This window comes from Microcaecilia unicolor, chromosome 7 (assembly GCF_901765095.1).
Source record: "Microcaecilia unicolor chromosome 7, aMicUni1.1, whole genome shotgun sequence".
NCBI classification, from domain to species: Eukaryota; Metazoa; Chordata; class Amphibia; order Gymnophiona; family Siphonopidae; genus Microcaecilia; species Microcaecilia unicolor.
In genome coordinates, this window is record NC_044037.1 from 15,755,773 (window position 1) to 15,777,873 (window position 22,101).

General features: G+C 48.6%; 1 protein-coding gene across 3 annotated transcripts in view; it reads right to left on the reverse strand.

The window, feature by feature from the left end:
* ATRX (ATRX chromatin remodeler) overlaps positions 1-22,101 on the reverse strand; it is a 453,401-nt gene that overhangs the window by 239,908 nt on the left and 191,392 nt on the right. For all 3 annotated transcript variants that reach the window (XM_030208839.1, XM_030208838.1, XM_030208840.1), the window contains exons 12-15: positions 21,660-21,830; positions 19,928-20,027; positions 16,865-16,961; positions 16,347-16,574 (exon numbers count right to left, since the gene is read on the reverse strand). In XM_030208839.1, the coding sequence (XP_030064699.1) occupies positions 16,347-16,574; positions 16,865-16,961; positions 19,928-20,027; positions 21,660-21,830 (596 nt within the window). The remainder of the gene's footprint in view (positions 1-16,346; positions 16,575-16,864; positions 16,962-19,927; positions 20,028-21,659; positions 21,831-22,101) is intronic.

Genomic DNA, 22,101 nt, shown 5'->3' on the forward strand with positions numbered 1-22,101 from the left:
GCAATGTCTTTTTTAGGTCATGATGCATGGGTACTGTGGACGCTTCCTTAGGTGGAGAAGGATAGTCCAAGAGCTCAAACATCTCAGCCCTGGGCTCATCCTCCATGACCACCGGGAAAGGGATGGCCGTAGACATCTCCCGGACAAAGGCTACGAAAGACAGACTCTCGGGAGGAGAAAGCTGCCTTTCAGGGGAGGGAGTGGGGTCAGAAGGAAGGCCATCAGACTCCTCGTCAGAGAAATATCTGATGTCCTCCTCCTCCTCCCACGAGGCCTCACCATCGGTATCAGACAAGTTCACGAACCTGCGTCTGAAGCCGTGCCCCAACTCGACTCTGTGGAAACACGGCCACGGTAGGAGCATTGAGAGGTGGACTCCCTCGCTAGCACCGGCAAAGCTCCCTCCGCCGACGTCGTCGGGGAGTCTGCCTGGGAGGCGGCCGTAGCCGGTACCGGAGACCTCACCTCGGGCAAGGGGCCAGCTGTCGCCTCACTCGACGGTACCGGTGGCGCAAGCACCCCCGGTACCGAAGAAGGGCCCAACAGCTCTCCAAGAATCTCTAGAAGAACGGCCCGGAGACTCTCATGCAGAGCGGCTGTGGAGAAAGACTGAGAGGCCGATGCAGGCGTCGAGGTCAGAGTCTGTTCCAGGCGTGGAGGCGGTTCCGGGCTGTCCAAGGGGGAGCGCATCGACACCTCCTGAATAGAGGGTGACGGTCCTCCCGATGCCGATGCCTACTGGGTGCCGACTCCCTCGGCGACCCAGAGCTCTCGGTACCGAGACAGGAAGGAGACCGGTGTTCGATGCTTCTTCGAGCGAAGCATGTCACCGAGCTTCCCGGTACCGACGAGGAGGACGTAGAATCCAACCGTCGCTTCCTCGGGGCCGAGGCCGAAGAAGGTCAATCTCGGGGGGGGGGGGGGGGGGGGGGGCTGTACCGCAGGAGCCCTCAGGGCAGGAGGAGACCCACCCGAAGGCTCACCGCCACCAGCAGGGGAATGGACGAAGCACCACCGTCAGACGACATCAGCAATAGCGGAGGTCCCGGTACCACCGACGTCGATGCAGCCTTCCGATGTCTCGGTACCGACGATGCAGGATGGTAGAAGCCTCGATGCAGAGGTCAAAGGACTTCGATGCTGTCGACGTCGATGCACTCAACAAGTCCCGTGCTGTTGTCGTCGAAGAGCCCGAGAACAACGCATTCCACTGGCCAATCTCGCTACCTGAGTCCTCTTTTTCAAAAGAGCACAAAGATACAGGCCTGCGGGTGGTGCCCAGCCCCCAGACCACTGAAGACACGAAGCGTGCCTATCAGTGAGCGAGATTACCCGGGCAAACTGGGTGCACTTCTGAAGCCGCTGGAAGACGTCGATGACATGGGCGGAAAAATCACGCCGGCGAAATCAAAATTCGCGATGACGAAAGGCACCAAAAGGAAGGGAGAAAAAAAAACCCGTACCGAGGTCAAATAGGCCGTTCCCGAAAGCGAAAGGAAACTTACGCGGGGAAAAAACTGGAAACACGGGAAAGGGGTAAAGGACCTGAACAGTCTCTTTTTTTTTTTTTAAGCGAAAATCGCAAAGACACGCGAGGTCAACTTGAGGGCACGAAACGGCGGCAAAACACGACCGTCCCGAGCGCGGACAAAAGAAGACTGACGAACACGAGCCGGTTCGGGCGGGAAGACGGTCGCGCATGCACGGTGCGCATGGGCGCGCGAGGGCTAGCAAAGGCCTTTGCTAGTGAAGATTCCGATGGAGGGGGCTTGCGTGGACGTCACCCATCAGTGAGAACAAGCAGCCTGCTTGTCCTCGGAGAATGTTCCTTTTTCTACTTTAATAAAATGATTTTAAATATAAAGTCGCAAGTGTTCGAGGTTTCTCCAGATGAGGACAGAGCCAACAGGGATGGGGCGGAGACAGGACGGGATGAGGAAGGGCCCTTGGAGACAGGACAGGGACGGAGACAGAACCTGTGAGAATAGGGTGGGGATGGAGACAAAACTTTGTCCCCATGTCATTCTCTATTTTGCAGTTAAAATACATAACTAAAACTTTTAGTGTCAAATCTTAGCTGCCATACTCTAGTCTGTTCTTCAAATTTTGTTATATCCCTCATGATATCTAAAGTGTCTACCTTACTGAAAGTTTTTGCACCATCTGCCAAAAACTGAAGTTACTCACCTGCAGCACAAGTTCTGAGGACGGCAAGATATGTATTCTCATATTTGGGTGACGCCATCTGACAGAGCCTGGTACAGATGCTACCTAGCGTTTTATAGCTTTAAGAAGCCTTTCGCAGCATCCTGCCAAGCACGTGAGAGTGCCTTCCCATCCAACGTGAGCATGCGGATCAGCAGTGCAATATCAAGCTAAAGGAATACAACTCCTGTTAAAAGAGGGAAGAATGTGAGAACACATGTCCTGTTGTCCTCAGAGAACACCTACTACAGGTGAATAACTTAGCTTTCTCTGAGGACAGCAGAATATTGTTTTCCACATTTGAGAATCCCTAGCTGCCAGGCTCACCGAAAACAACAAATCAAGGACAACCAGAAACCAAACAACCTGGACTTATATACAGTCTTGTTGTGCGGGTACAGCCTAGAACAGAATAAAAAATGTGCCTAGGAGGATAGAGTTGGATTTTAAACACCAAACAAATTCTGCAGAATTGTCTGATCAAACCTCCATGTCGGGTATTCTGCTCAAGGCAGTAATGAGATATGAATGCGTGGACTGAAGACCACATTGCAGTTTGGCATATCTATTCAATGGAGGCTGAACTCAAGTGACTTACCGACGCAGCCATGGCTCTGACATGGAGAGCCATGACATAGAAACATGATGGCAAGAGCCAAAAGGCCTATCCAGTCTGTCTTTACTCAGCAACCACTAACTCTTCCTTTTCCTAAGGGATCCCACGTGCCTGTCCCCCAGTTTCTTAAATTCTGACATAGTCCTTGACTCCATAACCTCCACCAGGAGGCCATTCCACACTTCCACCACCCTTTCAGTGAAAGAGTATTTCCTTAGATTCCTCCTAAGTCTATTTCTTCTTAACTTCATGCTATGCCTTCTCATTCCAGAGTTTGCCTTCATTTGAAAAAGGCTCATCTCCTGTACATTAACACCATTGAAGTATTTAAACATCTCTATCATATCCCCTTTCTCCTGCCTCTCTTCCAGCGTTACAATGTTGAGATTTATAAGCCTGTCCCTATATATTTTATGGCAGAGACCTCTTGCCAATTTTGTAGCCGCCCTCTGCCAGACTCCATCCTGTTTATATCTCTCCATAGATGCAGTCTCCAGAACTGCATGCCGTACTCCAAATGGGTTCTCGCCAGAGCTCTCAGCACCGGGCGCTGCTTGCAGAGGAACTCTCCTTTCTATAGGCTCACATGGTCAAACTTGTTCCACTAGGGGAAAAATGGAGGGGATTCTATTACAAATACTTCCTAGTGACCAAACAAATAGGGGGGGATTTCAGCCCATCCTAGACATAAGGGCCCTGAACAAATATCTAGTCAAAGAAAAGTTCAAGATGATTCCCTGGGCACCCTACTTCCCATGATTTAGGCAAACGATTGACTATGCTCTCTGGACTTAACACCCACATACAGGTACTTTCTGTGACTAGGAAGTATCTCAGATTCTGGGTGGAGAAATACGAGTACCAATATTGCATCCTGCTACTTGGCCTTGACCCTCCAGAGTCAGCCCAGCCTGGGCATAAGTGAAAGAGATGCAGTCCGCTAGCCAAATGAATAAAGTGCATTTATCGTTGCCTGCCCCCAACCTGTTTGGGTAAAGAAGCAAAAGCTGGGTGGACTGTAGACCTTAGCTTATTCCATACAGAAGGCTAAAGCTCACTTGCAGTCCAAAGTGTGCAGTGCACTTTCGCCAGGATGAGCATGAGGTTTTAGGAAAAATGTTGAAAGGAGCATTTACTGATTAAGAAGGAACTATGACACCATCTAAGGAAGAAATTTAGGATGTCTGTGGAGAAGTACTCTGTTATGATGAAACTTTGTATAAGGCAGATCAGCTACTAGGGCCTGCCATTCACAGACTCTGCAAAGCTGAGGTGACCGCCACCAAAAAAGACCTTCCAGATCAGGTACTTCAGATGACAGGAATCAAATGACTCAAAAGGAGCTTCATCAGCTGGGTGAGGATGACGCTGAGGTCCAATGACACAGTCAGAGGTTTGAAAGGGGGATCTGTCAACAGCAAACCTCTTATGAAACAAATAACTAGAGGCTGTACAGAGATGGGCATCACCTCCTACACAGTGATAAGCACTAGCTGCCACTGAGGTGAATCCTTACAGAACTGTTTTTTAAACCAGACTCAGATGTGCAGGAGCTACTCATGCAGTTTTTGTATAGGACAAGCGAGAGGATCTAGGGCCTTGCCCTCACACCAGACAGCAAACCTCCTTCATTTGAAAGCATAACACATCTTGGTAGAGTCTTTCCTGGAAGCCAGCAGGATCTTGGTGACAACCCTCAGGCAGTTGGAGATGCAAATTCTAAGTTCTCACCATCCAGGCTGTGAGGGCCAGGGACTGGAGATTGGGATGCAGAAGAGACCCCTATTTGTGTGTAATGAGGGGTCAGAAAATACTCCAACCTCCATGATACTTCGGAGGACAGCTCTAGAAGAAGGGGGAACCAAATCCGTCTTGGCCACTAAGGCATGACAAAACGATGGCTCCCCCAGTCCTGCTTGAGTTTCAGCAAAGCTTTCCCTATCAGAGGGATTGGAAGATATTCATACAGAAGCCCCCCCCCCCCCCCCCCCCCCCCCAATCAAGGAGGAAGGCATTCAACATTAGCCTACCATTTGACCTGAGTCTGAAGCAGTACAGAGAAACCTTGTTTTTTCAGTGGTAAAAGATCCACTGATGGGGTACCACACTTTCAAAAGATCTTGCGGGCAATAACCACCATGTTGAGAGGACCATTTGTGCAGATGCATCACTCTGATTAGTCTTTTTGACAGACTGCTGTCTCTCCCTACCAGATATGTGGCCCACTGCTATATCCTGGCTGCTTCCTGACACAAGGGATCCATACCCCCTGCATGTTGACATAGTATATGGCAACCTGATTATCTATCTGAATTAGAACAATTGGTTCATCAGTCAATCTCTGAAAGCCTTTAGTGTGTTCCAGATCACCTGTAGTTTCAGGAGATTGACGTGAAACCTGGCCTCCTGAGCAGACCGGTGCCCCTGGGTGTGAAGCTCTTGGTTGAATGCATCTGTGGTCAAAATCTGCTTAAGTGATGAAATTTCGAATGGGAGTCCCAGTGTCAAATTGGACCAAATTTTGCACCAGAGAAGCAACAATCACACCAGAGCTGGCTCAGAGATGACACTTGCAAGGATCCTGGTGGATTGACCCCACTGGGAAGCAAGGATCCATCAGGCAACTCTCAAATGGAGATGTGCCACAAGTGTGACATCCACTGTGCAGGCCATGTGGCTCAACAACTTCAACATCTGCAGAGCCGTGACCTGCTGGCTGTGCTGAACCTGAGTGGTGATACAAATTAAAGTTTCTGCCCCTCCCCGAGGTAGGTAGGCCCAAGGCTGAACAGTGTCTAGCAGGGCTCCAATGTACTCCAATCATTGTACTGGGAGGAGATGGGAATTTAAGTAGCTAATAGTGAACTCTAGTAGCTCCAAAACTCAAATATTTTCTGCATTGATTCTTGAGCACCATCCCAAGAGGTGCTCTTGACCATTTTAATTGCCCAAGTAGGGAAATACACGAACTCCCAGACTGAATAGCGATGCTGCAACTATGGCTAGACATTTTGTGAACACTTGGGAACGGATACAGTCCAAGTGGCAGAATGTGCTATTGGTACTAGTATTTCCTCACCCAGAATCTGAGATACCTCCCAGTCACAGAAATATCTGTATGTGGGTGTTAAGTCCAGACATAATAGCCAATCATTTGCCTGAATCATGGGAAGTATGGTGCCCAGGGAATCATCTTGAACTTTTCTTTGACTAGATATTTGTTCAGGGCCCTTATGTCTAGGATGGGCCAAAATCCCACCCCCACCCCCCGTTTTTTTTTTTTGGTCACTGGGAAGTTATTTGTTATAGAATCCCCTCCCTTTTTCCCCTTGTGGAACAAGTTTGACCATGTGAGCCTATGGAAAGGAGGACAGTTCCTTTGCAAGCACCGCCCGGTGCTGACAGCTGTAAAAGGATGCTCTTAGTGGACAATTTGGAGGGGTCTGACACAAACTAAGGGGGTAACTCCATGGACTATTTTGAGAACCAACCAGTCAGATTATAACGGGCCGTCTGAGATGGAAAATATTTAGCCTCCCTCCTAGCAGTAGGGCCGTCCTGGTCACTTTTACTGCAGTTATGCTCTGCTGGACCCAGTCAAAAGCTCAATCGTTGCTCTGACTGGGGTGCTGGATGGGACTTCTGCTGCTGTTCTGGGATCTTGCCAAGGTACTTGTAACCTGTATGGCCACTGTTAGAACACAGGATGCTGGGATTGATGGACCTTCGGTTTGTCCAGTATGGCAACACTTATGTTTTTATGGTCTGGAGCAAGATCAGGTCAGAGGAGTGTACCTACACCTTTGAAAGTAGTAGGTCCTCCTCTGGTTTCCGCCTGTATACCTCCGAGAAGAGGAAGACACGGAAGGAGTGGGTCGAGAGAGGATTTTCATGGTGTCAGTTCTCTTCCTGATGAAGTCAGCAACCTCCTCCACCTTATCCCACAAAAGACTGTCACCTCGGAGGGCTGAACAGCTGCTTCTAGGTCCGACACACACAGCCAGGCGAGTCTGCGCAGACCAATACCTAATGTGGAAAGCGTGGATGCCACATCGAAAGCATCATAGGCTAACCGGGCCAGTGCTTCTGGCACTCCTTCTGCATGGCTACTAGCTTTCAAGTTCTGCGGTCTTATTCGCAGGCAGAGAGTATGCAAACTCCGACACCTGCACATCAAGTCCTGCAAGTAAATACTTATGTAGAGCTGGCAGGCATCTATGTGGAAAACAAGCATAGAGGCTGGTAAACTTTGTCCCAAAAGACTCTAAGGTCCTAGCATTTTGCCCAGGGGTGCTGAGGAGTGGGTCTTAGATCTCTTATCTTACTTGAGAGTGGATTTGACCACCATGGAGTGGTAGGGAAGTAAAGGTCGATCAAAACCGCTTTTCTCAGTTTCAGCCAAAACCAACCACAGCCGAAACTCAACACCTGGTTTTGGCCAAAGCGGAAATCAAAAACTCAAATTTGGTTGTGTGAATGTGAACTAGCAAGGGCCACTAGGGGTTGTCAGAGCTTGCAGTCTGCATTCTTCTGCTAAAGTGAATGATACATACCTGTAGCAGGTGTTCTCCGAGGACAGCAGGCTGATTGTTCTCACGACTGGGTGACGTCCGCGGCAGCCCCCACCAAACCGGAAGAAGCTTCGCGGGACGGTCGGCACGCAGGGCACGCCCACCGCGCATGCGCGGCCGTCTTCCCAGCCCGTGCGCGACCGCTCCCGCCAGTTGAATGACTAGCAAAAGATGAAACACACACAACTCCAAAGGGGAGGAGGGAGGGTAGGTGAGAACAATCAGCCTGCTGTCCTCGAGAACACCTGCTACAGGTATGTATCATTCACTTTCTCCGAGGACAAGCAGGCTGCTTGTTCTCACGACTGGGGTTATCCCTAGCTCTCAGGCTCACTCAAAACAAGAACCCAGGTCAATTGAACCTCGCAACGGCGAGGGTACAACAGAAATTGACCTACGAAGAACAACTAACTGAGAGTGCAGCCTGACCAGAATAAATTCGGGTCCTGGAGGTGTGGAGTTGGATTTACACCCCAAACAGATTCTGCAGCACCGACTGGCCCGAACCGACTGTCGCGTCGGGTATCCTGCTGGAGGCAGTAATGAGATGTGAATGTTGGACGATGACCACGTCGCAGCCTTGCAAATCTCTTCAATAGTGGCTGACTTCAAGTGGGCCACCGACGCTGCCGTGGCTCTAACACTATGAGCCGTGACATGACCCTCAAGAGCCAGCCCAGCCTGGGCGTAAGTGAAGGAAATGCAATCTGCTAGCCAATTGGAGATGGTGCGTTTCCCGACAGCGACCCCCTAGCCTGTTAGGGTCGAAAGAAATAAACAACTGGGCGGACTGTCTGTTGGGCTGTGTCCGCTCCAAGTAGAAGGCCAATGCTCTCTTGCAGTCCAATGTGTGCAACTGACGTTCAGCAGGGCGGGTATGCGGCCTGGGGAAGAATGTTGGCAAGACAATTGACTGGTTAAGATGGAACTCCGACACCACCTTCGGCAGGAACTTTGGGTGGGTGCGGAGCACTACTCTGTTGTGATGAAATTTGGTATATGGAGCATGAGCTACCAGGGCTTGAAGCTCACTGACCCTACGAGCTGAAGTAACTGCCACCAAGAAAATGACCTTCCAGGTCAAGTACTTCAGATGGCAGGTATTCAGTGGCTCAAAAGGAGGTTTCATCAGCTGGGTGAGGACGACGTTGAGATCCCATGACACAGTAGGAGGCTTGATAGGGGGCTTTGACAAAAGCAAGCCTCTCATGAATCGAACGACTAAAGGCTCTCCAGAGATGGCTTTACCTTCCACACGATAATGGTAAGCACTAATCGCACTAAGGTGATTCCTTACTGAGTTGGTCTTGAGGCCAGACTCTGATAAGTGCAGAAGGTATTCAAGCAGGTTCTGTGCAGGGCAGGAACGAGGTTCTAGGGCCTTGCTCTCACACCACACGACAAACCTCCTCCACTTGAAAAAGTAACTCTTTTTAGTGGAATCCTTCCTAGAGGCAAGTAAGACCCGGGAGACACCCTCAGACAGACCCAACGCAGTGAAGTCTACGCCCTCAACATCCAGGCCCGTGAGAGCCAGAGACTGAAGGTTGGGGGTGCAGCAACGCTCCGTCGTTCTGCGAAATGAGAGTCGGAAAACACTCCAATCTCCACGGTTCTTCGGAGGACAACTCCAGAAGAAGAGGGAACCAGATCTGACGGGGCCAAAAAGGCGCTATCAGAATCATGGCGCCGTGGTCTTGCTTGAGCTTCAGTAAGGTCTTCCCCACCAAAGGTATGGGAGGATAAGCATACAGGAGGCCGGTCCCCCAGTGGAGGAGAAAGGCATCTGACGCTAGCCTGCCGTGTGCCTGAAGTCTGGAACAGAACAGAGGCAGCTTGTGGTTGGTCTGAGAGGCGAAAAGGTCCACCGAGGGGGTGCCCCACGCTCGGAAGATCTTGCGTACCACTCTGGCATGGAGCGACCACTCGTGCGGTTGCATGACTCTGCTCAGTCTGTCGGCCAGACTGTTGTTTACGCCTGCCAGATACATGGCTTGGAGGAGCATGCCGAACCGACACGCCCAACGCCACATCCCGACGGCCTCCTGGCACAGGGGGCGAGATCCGGTGCCCCCCTGCTTGTTGACGTAATACATTGCAACCTGATTGTCTGTCCGAATTTGGATAATTTGGCAGGACAGCCGATCTCTGAAAGCCTTCAGTGCGTTCCAGATCGCTCGGAGCTCCAGGAGGTTGATCTGCAGATCCTTTCCTGGAGGGACCACAGACCCTGGGTGTGAAGCCCATCGACATGGGCTCCCCACCCCAGGCGAGATGCATCCGTCGTCAGCACTTTCGTGGGCTGCGGAATTTGGAATGGATGTCCCAGGGTCAAATTGGTCCGGATGGTCCACCAGAGCAGTGAAGTGCGGCAACTGGTGGAGAGGCGGATGACGTCTTCTAGATTCCCGGTGGCTTGGAACCACTGGGAAGCTAGGGTCCATTGAGCAGATCTCATGTGAAGACGAGCCATGGGAGTCACATGAACTGTGGAGGCCATATGACCCAGAAGTCTCAACATCTGCCGAGCTGTGATCTGCTGAGACGCTCTGGTCTGCGAAGCCAGGGCCAAGAGATTGGTGGCCCTCGCTTCGGGAAGGTAGGCCTGAGCCGTCTGGGAATTCAGCAGCGCTCCTATGAATTCCAGAGACTGAGTTGGCTGGAGATGGGACTTTGGGTAATTTATCACAAACCCCAGCAGCTCCAGAAGTTGAATAGTGCACTGCATGGACCGGAGGGCTCCTGCCTCCGAGGTGTTCTTGACCAGCCAATCGTCGAGATATGGGAACACATGCACTCCCAGCTTGCGTAGGTAGGCCGCTACCACCACGAGGCACTTGGTAAACACTCGTGGGGCAGAGGCGAGCCCAAAGGGCAGCACACAATACTGAAAGTGCCGTGCGCCCAGGCGGAATCTGAGATACTGTCTGTGAGCTGGCAGTATCGGTATGTGAGTATATGCGTCCTTTAAATCCAGGGAACATAGCCAATCGTTTTTCTGAATCATTGGCAGAAGGGTGCCCAGGAAAGCATCCTGAACTTTTCTTTGACCAGGAATTTGTTCAGGCCTCTCAGGTCTAGGATGGGACGCATCCCCCCTGTTTTCTTTTCCACAAGGAAGTACCTGGAATAGAATCCCTGCCCTTCCTGCCCGGGTGGTACGGGCTCGACCGCATTGGCGCTGAGAAGGGCGGAGAGTTCCTCTGCAAGTACCTGCCTGTGATGGAGCTGAAAGACTGAGCTCCCGGATGACAATTGGAGGCAGGGAGGCCAAATTCAGGGCGTATCCGCACCGCACTATTTGGAGAACCCACTGGTCGGAGGTTATGAGAGGCCACCTTTGGTGAAAAAATTTTAACCTCCCCCCGACCGGCAGATCGTCCGGTACGGACACTTGTAGGGCGGCTATGTTCCCGTGGATCCAGTCAAAAGCCCGTCCCCGGCTTTTGCTGTGGAGGCGCAGGGGGCTGCTTTAGGCGCACGCTGTTGACGAGAACGAGCGCGCTGGGGCTGTCCCTGTGCCTGACGAGGCCTTCGGGCCGGCTGGTTGTACCTACGCTTCGCAAAAGAATAGGGTGCAGCCTGCCGGGCCCGGGAAAAACGTCCACCTGTGGAGGTGGATGCTGAAGGCGCCCGGTGGGAGAGCTTGTCGAGAGCGGTTTCCCGCTGATGCAGTTGGTCCACCATCTGTTCGACCTTCTCACCGAAAATGTTATCCCCCCGGCAAGGGACGTCGGCCAGTCTCTGCTGGGTGCGGTTGTCCAGGTCAGAGGCACGCAGCCATGAGAGCCTGCGCATCACTATACCTTGGGCCGCAGCACGAGATGCCACGTCACAGGTGTCAAAAATACCCCTGGACAGGAACTTTCTGCATGCCTTCAGCTGCCTGACCACCTCCTGATAAGGCCTGGACTGCTCCGGCGGGAGCTTATCGACCAGGTCCGCCAGCTGTTGCACATTGTCCGCATGTGGATGCTCATGTAGAGCAGGTAGGACTGGATGCGGGTCACGAGCATGGAGGATTGGTAGGCCTTCCTCCCAAACGAGTCCAGAGTGCGAGACTCCCGCCCCGGGGGCGCCGAGGCGGGTATCCCTCGAACTCCGTGCCCTCTTGAGAGCAGAATCCACGACCGCTGAGTCATGGGGCAATTGGGGCCGCAATGAGCTCTGGGTCAGAGTGGATCCTGTACTGGGACTCTGCTTTCTTTGGGAATGGTGGGGTTAGTTAATGGTCGCACCCAGTTCCGAAGCAGTGTCTCCTTCAGGACATTGTGCAGCGGCACCGTGGAGGACTCTCTAGGGTGGTGATGGATAGTCGAGGACCTCGAGCATCTCGCCCTCGGCTCTTCCACAGAGACCACGGGGAAGGGAATGCTGATAGACATATCCCGCACAAAGGAGGCAAAGGAGAGACTCTCAGGAGGTGAGAGCTTCCTCTCGGTGAAGGCGTGGGGTCCGAGGGAAGGCCCGTAGACTCCTCTGAGGAGAAATATCTAGGGTCCTCCTCTTCCCCCACGAGTCCTCATCCTCGGTATCGGACAGTAGCTCATGTAGCTGAGTCCTGAACCGGGCCCGGCTCGACGTCGAGGCACCGAGGTCTCGGTGTCGTCGAGCGGTGGACTCCCGCGCCGGCGGGGACGGAGCTCCCTCCATCGACGTCGACGGGGACTCCACCTGCGTGGCGGTCGAGACCGGCACCACAAGCTGGCGGCGGTGTCGAGCTCGCCGGCGCCACAGTCATCGGCGCCGAGGGCGCAAGCACCCCCGGAGCCGGCACAGCCTGGCGCATCAGCCCTTCCAGGATCCCGGAAGGATGGCTCTGAGGCACTCGTCCAGGCCCGCTGCCGAGAAAGGCGGTGGGGCCGGTAAGGGTGTCGGTGCCGGAAGCTGCTGGGGGCCAGGAGACGGCACCGAGGTGCCGGAACCCCGACCGCGTCGGTACCTCCACAACCGACGGAGACCTCTCCTCTCTACGAAGACGCTTCGGCGTCGCCCTCCTCTCCAACATCGGGATGCACCGAGGGCGACCGTGACGACGCTTCTGTCTTTTTTCCGATTGCCCGTCACCGGCGCCGAAGGGCATGGAGGAGGAGGAGGTCGATCCCCCTCGGTCTCGAGGTACCGGGTCAGACAGGGTTCGGTCCCGTGGGCCACGAGCTGAGGGCGTGACCGGGGCCCGACTGCCCACGCGGCCTCTCACCCCCACTCTCGCGGAGGAACGGCGGGCCGACGGACCTGTTCTCTGGGGTCGCTGCCAGCGGTGCCGATGTCGCGGGCATCGATACCGGACCGAAGGACCGGGCGTCGATACCGATGCCTTCGAGGTCGACGTCGAGGGGCCGGCGCAAGTTCCAAAAAGACGGTCCCGCAGAACTTGCCTCGCAACCTGAGTCCGTTTCCGGAGACCGAGACACAAAGAACACGACTTGAGATTGTGCTCCGGCCCGAGGCACTGGAGGCACCAAGCGTGGGTGTCGGTCTGCGAGATCGGCCGGCCGCAGCGACCACACTTTTTAAAAACACTCGGAACCTTCGAGGACATCGACGGAAAAATCGCGTCGGCGAAGTCAAAGTCGTCAATGGTGGCTAAAATCACACCACGAAAAGCAAAACGACCGAGCAGGCCACTAGGCCGCACGCGGCCGTCCCCGCTGGTGAAGCGAGGGAAAAAAGGGGAGCGCGTGCCCACACGCGCAGGGTTTCTTTTTTTTTTTTAAAAGGAAACCGGGCGGTAACGAATACCGTTAAAACAAAGTTAGAAAAAAGCACGATCAGCGTACACGCGATCGAAACGATCCGGCGGCTGAACAGAGAGAGCGCAAGACACGACTCTCTCCAGGCGCGGAAAAAAAGGAACTGGCGGGAGCGGTCGCGCACGGGCGGGAAGACGGCTGCGCATGCGCGGTGGGCGTGCCCTGCGTGCCGACCGTCCCGCGAAGCTTCTTTCCGGTTGGTGGGGGCTGCCGCGGACGTCACCCAGTCGTGAGAACAAGCAGCCTGCTTGTCCTCGGAGAAACACACAGTATCCAAAGCCAGAATAAAATTTAAATAATGAAAGATCATATTTTACCTTCAAGTGAAATAGTCTCCAGACTCACAGATCACAACTAATGAAAACTAAAACTAAAAGCCATAATGCTTTTACAGTGGTTGACTTTGTGCCACACTTGAAGTGATAGCTGACATCTTAACTCCACATACTCCAAATTTACAGACTTAAATTCCAGCTAAAATTTTATATCAAAAGTATTTATTTGAGGCATTCTAGTGATCATATAAACTATTGTGCAAGATCATAACTGCATTACTTGCAATTGCAGTACAAAAAAACAAACAAACCGAAACAGTAGCCACCCCCCAGACTATTTTATAATCCCTAGTGGTCCACTGGTGCAGTCCGGGCAGAAGCGATGCCCCAGTCACAGCAGAGCCAGAATGGGTAGGCGTAAATAGGAATTGCTCCTGCCTCAACTACACTCCCAGAACACCAGGGATTGTAAGATAGGCCCAAAAAGGGCCTACGAGTGGCAGGGGGGAGGCATGGACACAAATGGGACAAACCACACAGTTTCGGATTCCACCAAAAACAAATAGTCATTTTATTGGCCGAAACCGAAAACACAGCTAGAAAGTTTTTGGCCGAAACAGGACAGGAAGGATTTTGGGCCAGTTTCAGCACTGTAACTAAAACAGAAACTTCGTTGGCCTATATGGGGGAGTTGGGCCTTCTCGAATCCAAGAGCTTTCTAGATTCTATAAATGGATTCTGCCTTCTTAACAACTGGCTGCACAGAGGGAGAGGTCTCCCTATTCTTCACCTGTGCCTGCTGCAGGATATCATGCAGAAGCACTGCCACAGCCTCCTTAGGGAGACCCTCAAAGGAAACCCAGAATATAAGCCCTGCCTCGCCTGTGTCTTTAAAATAAAATGGAATGGCCCTAGCCATTTCCCTCAAAAATCCAACAAAGGAGAGCTCCTCGGGTGGGATTTGTCTCCTTTCCTGAGGTGGGTAGTGGTATGAAGGTTGACCAAAGAAAGCCTCCTCTGAGATCGACTGTTCCTGGGAGTCTCTTGTAGAACCAGAGGGGGAGTCAGACTCAGCACAGAACTCTTCTGGAGAAGGCTGCGTGTGTCTGTCTCGGACAACTAGACAGATGTCTAGACTCAGGGCATGAGAATCCAGGGACAGGTGCTGATCTGCAGTATGTAAGACCGAATTTGAATTGAAATTGAGAGGGCTTCCTCCTCCGATGGGCTGGAGAGAAGCACTGCCCTCCAAGATTGGCTGGGACAGAGCCGTGGTCCATACTCACGCCCTTGGAGTCTCAACATTGTGCCAGGCCAAGATCTATTCTAACTCCTCCTGTAGCATGGCCCAGAACCATTCTTCAGAAGCAGGCACTGGTAAAGGCGGGGCTGGTGTCAGTTCGTGGACAGCCTGTGAAAATGTTGGTGCTGAATTGGAAGAATGGTTCCAGTGATCAGGAGACTGGTGCACTGGCACAGGCTCCATAGGGGGGGAAGCAGCCCTTACAACAATGACGCTTCTTGGGCACTGGCATACCTACCTTGGTTGCCCTCCCTCCTCTAAGCAAGGGGGTGCATCAAGTAATCATGCAGCTGTCAAGCACTGCCGTCCCCTACTCCCTCTGATGTCAACTTCCTGTTCTAGGGCAGGGGACCGGCAGGACAGCTGTGCAACTGCTCAGTGCACCTCCTTGCTGCCTGCACCCTGAGCAGAGTGCCCCCACACACCCCCCTTGGTATGCTAGAGTTCTTGGGTATCAGGTGTGCCAATCACCCAGGGCTCCTGGCACCATGCTTCAAAGGGGATCGATGTTGGTGCTTCTTTGCCTCCACTCAATGCATGACATCCAGGTCCCTCGGTGCCAAGGATGATGTCAAATCCACAGGCATGCCCTCGGTGACATATCTGATGCTGACACGCCCAACGGGACCCTATCAGTGCTCGATTTCAAACAAGGAGATCTTGATGCCAGTGTACCCCCCAGCATCCAATGCAGTTCCTCTAGCCAAGGAGACCAATGTCACAGATGACAATGATGATGGATTGGTCTTAGAAGCATCAAAAAGTCTCTTGAACTTGGCCCATCTGCTCTTTTCAGTCCTTTTCTGCTTTTTTAAACAGAACACAAATAGAGGCCCTAATGGTCAGGGCCTATGTATGACAGACACAAACTATGGGGGTCAATCCCAGAGATGACTGTTGCACCTAGAGCCCCATTTGAAACCACTGGGAATTTTCTGAGACAAAGGAAAATTAGCTGATTCAAAATCAAACAGCTCAACTGTGAGAGATGAAGAAAAATCTCTTCACAAAAAATAGAAAAATTCTCCGACTGGTGTTTGGACCTAAGTGGGTCTCAGGAGCCAAGAAAAAAATGAAGAAAACAAACTTGCCAAAAAAAAACCCCTAAAAATAAATAAGGGGCCAGGGAGAACAGTGAAAAATAGAAAGAAAATGAAAAAAATATGTATCACTAAGGAAGGCACTATGAGAAATAAAAACAAATATAAGATACGCTGAGGGCAGCTCACTAGATGTGACCTCTGCTCTGCAGATAAATGAAGACTGCTGATCCTGCGCGCTCACATTGGGTGGAAAGGCACTCGCACATGCATGGTGGAATGCTGTCAAGTGCTTCTAAAGTATTATAACCTGGGTAGCATCCGCACCAGATGCCAACAGATGTCACCCAAATGTGGGAAACCATGTCCTTCTTTGTTGTCAGAGAAGGCAAACGTTTGCTGATAGTCATTCCACTATCTTTTACAAAAAAAAAAGCCAAGAACTATAGGTAGGAGGGAAGGAAAAGAGAAAGGACATGAGGAGGATTTGATAAGAGTTAACTAAAACCATGCACAACTAACTAACTAGCAGCACTTATTTTCATGTAGGTAGATAGCCATAAAGAAGAGTAGCTCAAAATACCTCTCTCAACTTCTTTCTCTCTCGTTCTCTCTCAGCAATACGCTTCCTTCGCTCCTCCTCCTCTTTCAGAGCATTCTGAGTTTCTGTTCTGAGTTTATCAACCTTGAGAATCTTTCGAATCTTCTTCCTGCCTTTTCCAGGAGATTTTGAGTCATCATCATCATCGTCATCGTTGTCATTGTTATCATCGTCATCATCACCTTCACCGTCACCATCCTCAGAGTTGTTCTGTTTAAAGAAAGAGTTATAAAATCTATTTCCATTCAAAAAATAAATGTCAGAGGAACATACTTGGTAGCTCCCAAAAGCTATAAGTTGAAGAAACATCCTATCCACATGAATGTGGCACCACTAGTCTTCTGGTGTCTGCCACCAGATGATTCAATTGAAAAGTCATTTAGGACTGGCCCAATCTTAATGGATTACCAACAACTTTAAACTGATTGTTTAATTTTCCCTGACATTCAGCCAATCACACCCCTCCCCCCCCCATCCCCATAGCACTCTAAATAACTTACTTTGCTTTCACTTGAGTCCTCCTGTACCTTTATACGTCGTCTTTTCTTCTTCTGCTTGTAACTTCTCAGATTTTCTTCTGCTTCTTTTTTTGCAGCTCTGGAAAAATTGAACAGCTTCAATGAGAAAAACTATCTATATCTTTGCATAATATATGCGCAGTTTTGGATTAACAGAATCTCAAAATGTATGAATACAGAAGAACCACATATTGTCATAGATAATTCAGACAGATAAAAGTAATAGAAATATTTATCCTTTGTGTGGGTTAGAGTAATGGTTCTCAAAATTGCTTTAGGGGACCACCAGCCAGTCAGGTTTTCAAGATATCCCCAAAGAGAGATCTGTATATAATGGAGGTAGGTAAGCAAATCTCTCTCATGCATATTCATTACGGTTATCTTGAAAATCCGACAGGCTGGTCGCCCCCTGGAACAGGTTTGAGAACCACTGGGTTAGAGGGCACCCCAAGAGTCCAATAAGTTAAAATCCATCCATATGTAAAAGCGAACACTGATATTTTCTAAGCAATTTTATAAACCTGTTAATTACATTCAAGAACATTAATTAAAAGCCCCTCCCCCTCCACTATACAGTTAGCACGTTTTACATTCTATCCCCAATATAGTTCAGCCTGGAATCCAGTGAACCCTTTCACACTTGAGGAAAGGGAGGAGTGGCCTAGTATTAGGGTGGTGGACTTTGGTCCTGGGGAACTAAGGAACTGAGTTTGATTCCCACTTCAGACACAGGCAGCTCCTTGTGACTCTGGGCAAGTCACTTAACCCTCCATTGCCCCATGTAAGCCGCATTGAGCCTGCCATGAGTTCGAAAGTGTGGGGTACAAATGTTAAAAAAAATAGTAACTATATATATATATATATTTTTTTTTTTTTTTAATTTCAGTAAAGGAATCAAACCATACAATTGGCAAAACAGGAAAGCAGAACAGCTCAACAGTAATACAGTTGCTAACTGAACCCCCAACCCTCCCATCCTCCTCCCCCACCCCTACCACAAATTAGTGGCTATCTATAAACAGATATTCATAGGACAGAGAAAAAAGGGGTTATGAGGAATATACATCATAACAAAACACTCAATTAGTTGAGGTACTTTTCCAAGTAGTATGTGTCCCAAACTTTATAAAAACTCATCAGCTGACCCGTATGCAATGCTGTTAGTTTGGTCATTTGGTAAATATAGTCCAACTTACAAAGTACTCTGGGCATTGCTGGCATCATTGGTCGTTTCCATGCCGCTGCAACAGCTACCTTGTGGGCCACAAAAAAAGACTGCTGCCAGCTTATGAGATTCTTTATTAAACACCACCCCCCACACCCATGGTTTAAAATATAGTAAGCAATGCTCAGCTTTATGCAAGTACCTAAGCTGAAGCATTCGTTGAAAAATCTGCAATATATCTGTCCAGAACGTCTGAGCTAGAGGTACTCCACAATTTTGCCAACAATGACCTGATCCATACCCAAACAGATATTGAGGTATATAGTACCATCGATAGAATATCTTATACCCATTTTCTATAAGATTAGCTGAGATTGAAACCTTGAAAAGATACTTAAAGCAATTTTCCCACAGGGCAAATTCATAAGTGATTCCTAATACTGTTTCTGCAAGCATATCTAAAGACAGAAAAGCTAAATATAGATTGGGAATTGCAACCCCACCCACTACCCTCCCTCATGGCTCGCCCAAGGCAGGTTTCGGTCAAATGCAACTTGCTCAGGGCTTGTCTGTAGAGAATCTCTAACCTGTCAATAGTAAAAACTCATCCTGATTAGGGAGTCCATATTCCTCCTGTAAATCCAAAAAGGATACAAACTCCCCTTCAGTCCATTTCTGATTCAATGTATATTCCCTGTTGCTCCCAATGGCAGCAGAGCAAATCCATCTGTCCCAGTTGAAATCCAGAGCAAAATGAATCGCCATATGCAAAAAGTACTGCCACCTAGGGAAAAACTGATGTCTCACCTTACTCCATATCGACATAGGATGATAAAGCGAGGGGGGGGGGGGCTCTACGTAACAGGCTTAATAATTGAGTCTTAAGTAACCATACTATGGCCCAAAGGGGCATAGGGGACTGCTCCAGGACCACCAATGATTTTCAAGAGTGATTACCCCATTCATTCAATATACACATGTTGGCTGCTTGAAAATAAAGAATAAAATTTGGTATTTCCATGCCTCCCTTCAACCTGGTCTGATATAACATTGGCGCACCCGGGGGGGGGGGGGGGCGGTGTTTTCCCCAAATAAAAGAAAACGTCTTGCACTATAGTTTAACAAAACATTTTTGGGTAGAGGGAGCGGTAATGCCATGAACAAATCTAAAGGTTGAAATCCTGCCCTTCCAAGAAAGCCCAACTCCCTCCCATTTCTCCAAGTCCATAAACAATTCTTTCAATTTAAAGAGATAATCAGTTGCATACAGATCAGTGAGTGTTTTAGTAATATTGATACCCAAGTAGCAGATGAGATAGGAGGCCCAGTAAAAGGGGAATATTGCTTGCAATGACATCTCCTGGCAAGGATCTATTGTTAAATTCATTATTGTCTGAAAAGCAGAGTAATCTCAGTGTAAACTGCCAAAACAGTACATAGGTTTACATCAGCTATAAACTTTCTTACACTACTGAGTGGCAAACTGTCAACTCAGCAATCTAGAGTAAGGTGTGACCTGCTGAGTAAAAAGGTACCAAAAGTGAGGTTACAAATAACAGATAAAGGCTACAAAAGTTTGAAGGAATAAATTTGGGCAACTTCTGTTTTGAAAGTTTTGTGTACTATAAGGTTAGTAGGATCAAAACTTTATCTATAACTTCCTACAGATTATAGAGATACGTGTTTTAAGTTTGGTATTTTTCAAATATTTTTTCCGAAAAACATTTCTCATTTTTTAAAGATGTAATTAGTTCATACCTGAGGCTGAAATTTTGCAGAATTATGCAGTTGATATCCCTCTATCTTGTGGTATAAATAAGTCACACACCCCACTTTTGATACCTTTTCACTCAGCAAGTCACAGAGGGTTTTGTGCATACCTTGTTCTAGGACGCTGCCCATCTTCTGAACCACTCTCACTCAAGGCCTCACTAACACCAGATTCCTGGAACTCAGAATCATCAGAATCTTCACTGCTCACTGAAACATGACCAGCATTACAAATTATATGCAAGCAGAATAAGTTCCAGAACCAGCAGTGTCCCTGAATATCTGATAATCAGAATACAAAGTTGGCCAAAACTATCCAGTTTAACTATGAGATGTGTCGAGGACTTCTGCTGTACTGCTTAGATTTCTCCATCACGCTTTCACTCATATTCCTAGGGAACATGTAGATTTTTTTTTATGTTCACTCTTTCCAAAAATATTAGGACTAGGGGACATGCAATGAAGCTACAAAGCAGTAAATTTAAAACAAATCGGAAAAAATATTTAATCACTCAAGGTGTAATTAAACTCTGGAATTTGTTGCCAGAGAATGTGGTAAAAGCAGTTAACTTAGTGGGGTTTAAAAAAAGGTTTGGATAGCTTCCTAAAAGAAAAGTCCATAAGCCATTATTAAAATGGACTTGGGGGAAAATCCACTGCTTATTTCTAGGATAAGCAGGATAAAATTTATTGTACTGTTTTGGGATCTTGCCAGGTACTTGTAACCTGGACTGGCCACTGTTGGAAACAGGATACTGGGCTTCATGGATCTTTGCTCTGTCCCAGTATGGCAATGCTTAAGTTCTTAAGACCAAAACAGAATATTAGTTTTCCCATAAATCTGAGAACCTACTTAGTAATGTTAGCAATAAAAGGATACATTTACAGCTGAAGGTCCTATGCCTCTTTCAAAACTATTTTGCATATACTATCATCATTAAAACATTCATTTTGGAATCTTCATGTAACTCCAGCCTAAACTTTGTCAGTGAAAGCAGCTGTGTAATGTATACAATGCCTAAGTTACCACATGACAATATTATGTGTCCACTGTAATGATTATATGAATAAATAGTTTAAGAAACCCACTGAGTTGAACTTCAATTGAAAAACTGTAAATTCTGCTACTCTATCATCAGATATATAGATGCTTGGATATCTTCTCATGCACTCTTTTCTTGCTTTAGAGCATGGTGATCTCAAGGGTATCCTCTGTAAATCTTTCAATGTGATTAAACTTAAAAAAATAAAATAAAATTAAAAATCCAAACCAGAAATAGAAAAGCTACTACTGGTGCTCAAACATCTGCATTTATCTGCAAATAAAATTTAAAAAGTGGATGTTGGTAGATAATAAGCACTTTACCTACCTAGTCTACCAGGTTGTCCCTGTCTACAGAGCTCTAGCTAAGGCCCTCTTCTCAGCAAGTCATAAGTTTGACTACTTACTCTCCTGTAGCTCTGGCCATCACCTTTCTTTGCCCTTATCACCTCCCACTACCCTGAGGGGAAGAAATGGGTTGGAAATGGCATGGGAAGTCGGTGACAAGGGCAACTGGGTGGGAGATGGGCTGGAGAAGGAGAAAGGAAAAGATGGTTGAGAGAAGAAAGGGTGAGATCACATTTTGTTACAGCCCTTTGATTATGTTCATAAAGCCCTCATGCTAAAAGGGTTGGCTGCTCAACTGATTTATGTCACTTACTAAGCCTACATATGCAGCATACACACATTTACACAAGAAATAAAAACCTGGTCTGTCTCCTATAGCCTGCTATTCATTTTGCTTATTAAACATAAGCATCATTTTTTTTTGTCATTGTACCCTACCAACCCATGTTCACCTTTTCTTCGGTTCCTACGCTTAGTATCTTTTGAGTCCTTTGATTTTCTCTCTTTTTTCTCTTCCAAAGACTCTTCATCACTCATGCTTAATTTGTGCCTCAGCAGTCTGTGTCTGTATCTGGGTTTCTTGGCAGAATCAGACTCAGAGTTGTCTTCGCCTTCATCTTCACCTAATAGGACAAATGCACAAAACCAGTGCAAAACTTTAAATGTTTGGATACCTGTTCATACTGCAGGGTAACACACAGTAACAACCAACTACAGCACTACAAAGAAAGCAACTGGAAGTTAGCAATTTTAAATTCAGAGACCTCCTTGAGTACCTTTTATCTCTGAAAAGAAAACGTAGCTCTTGGTAGCAAGAGGAATAGCTAGCTAGCTAGCTAGCTAGCTAGATAGATAGATAGATAGATATAACATATTAATGACAGTAAAAATAAA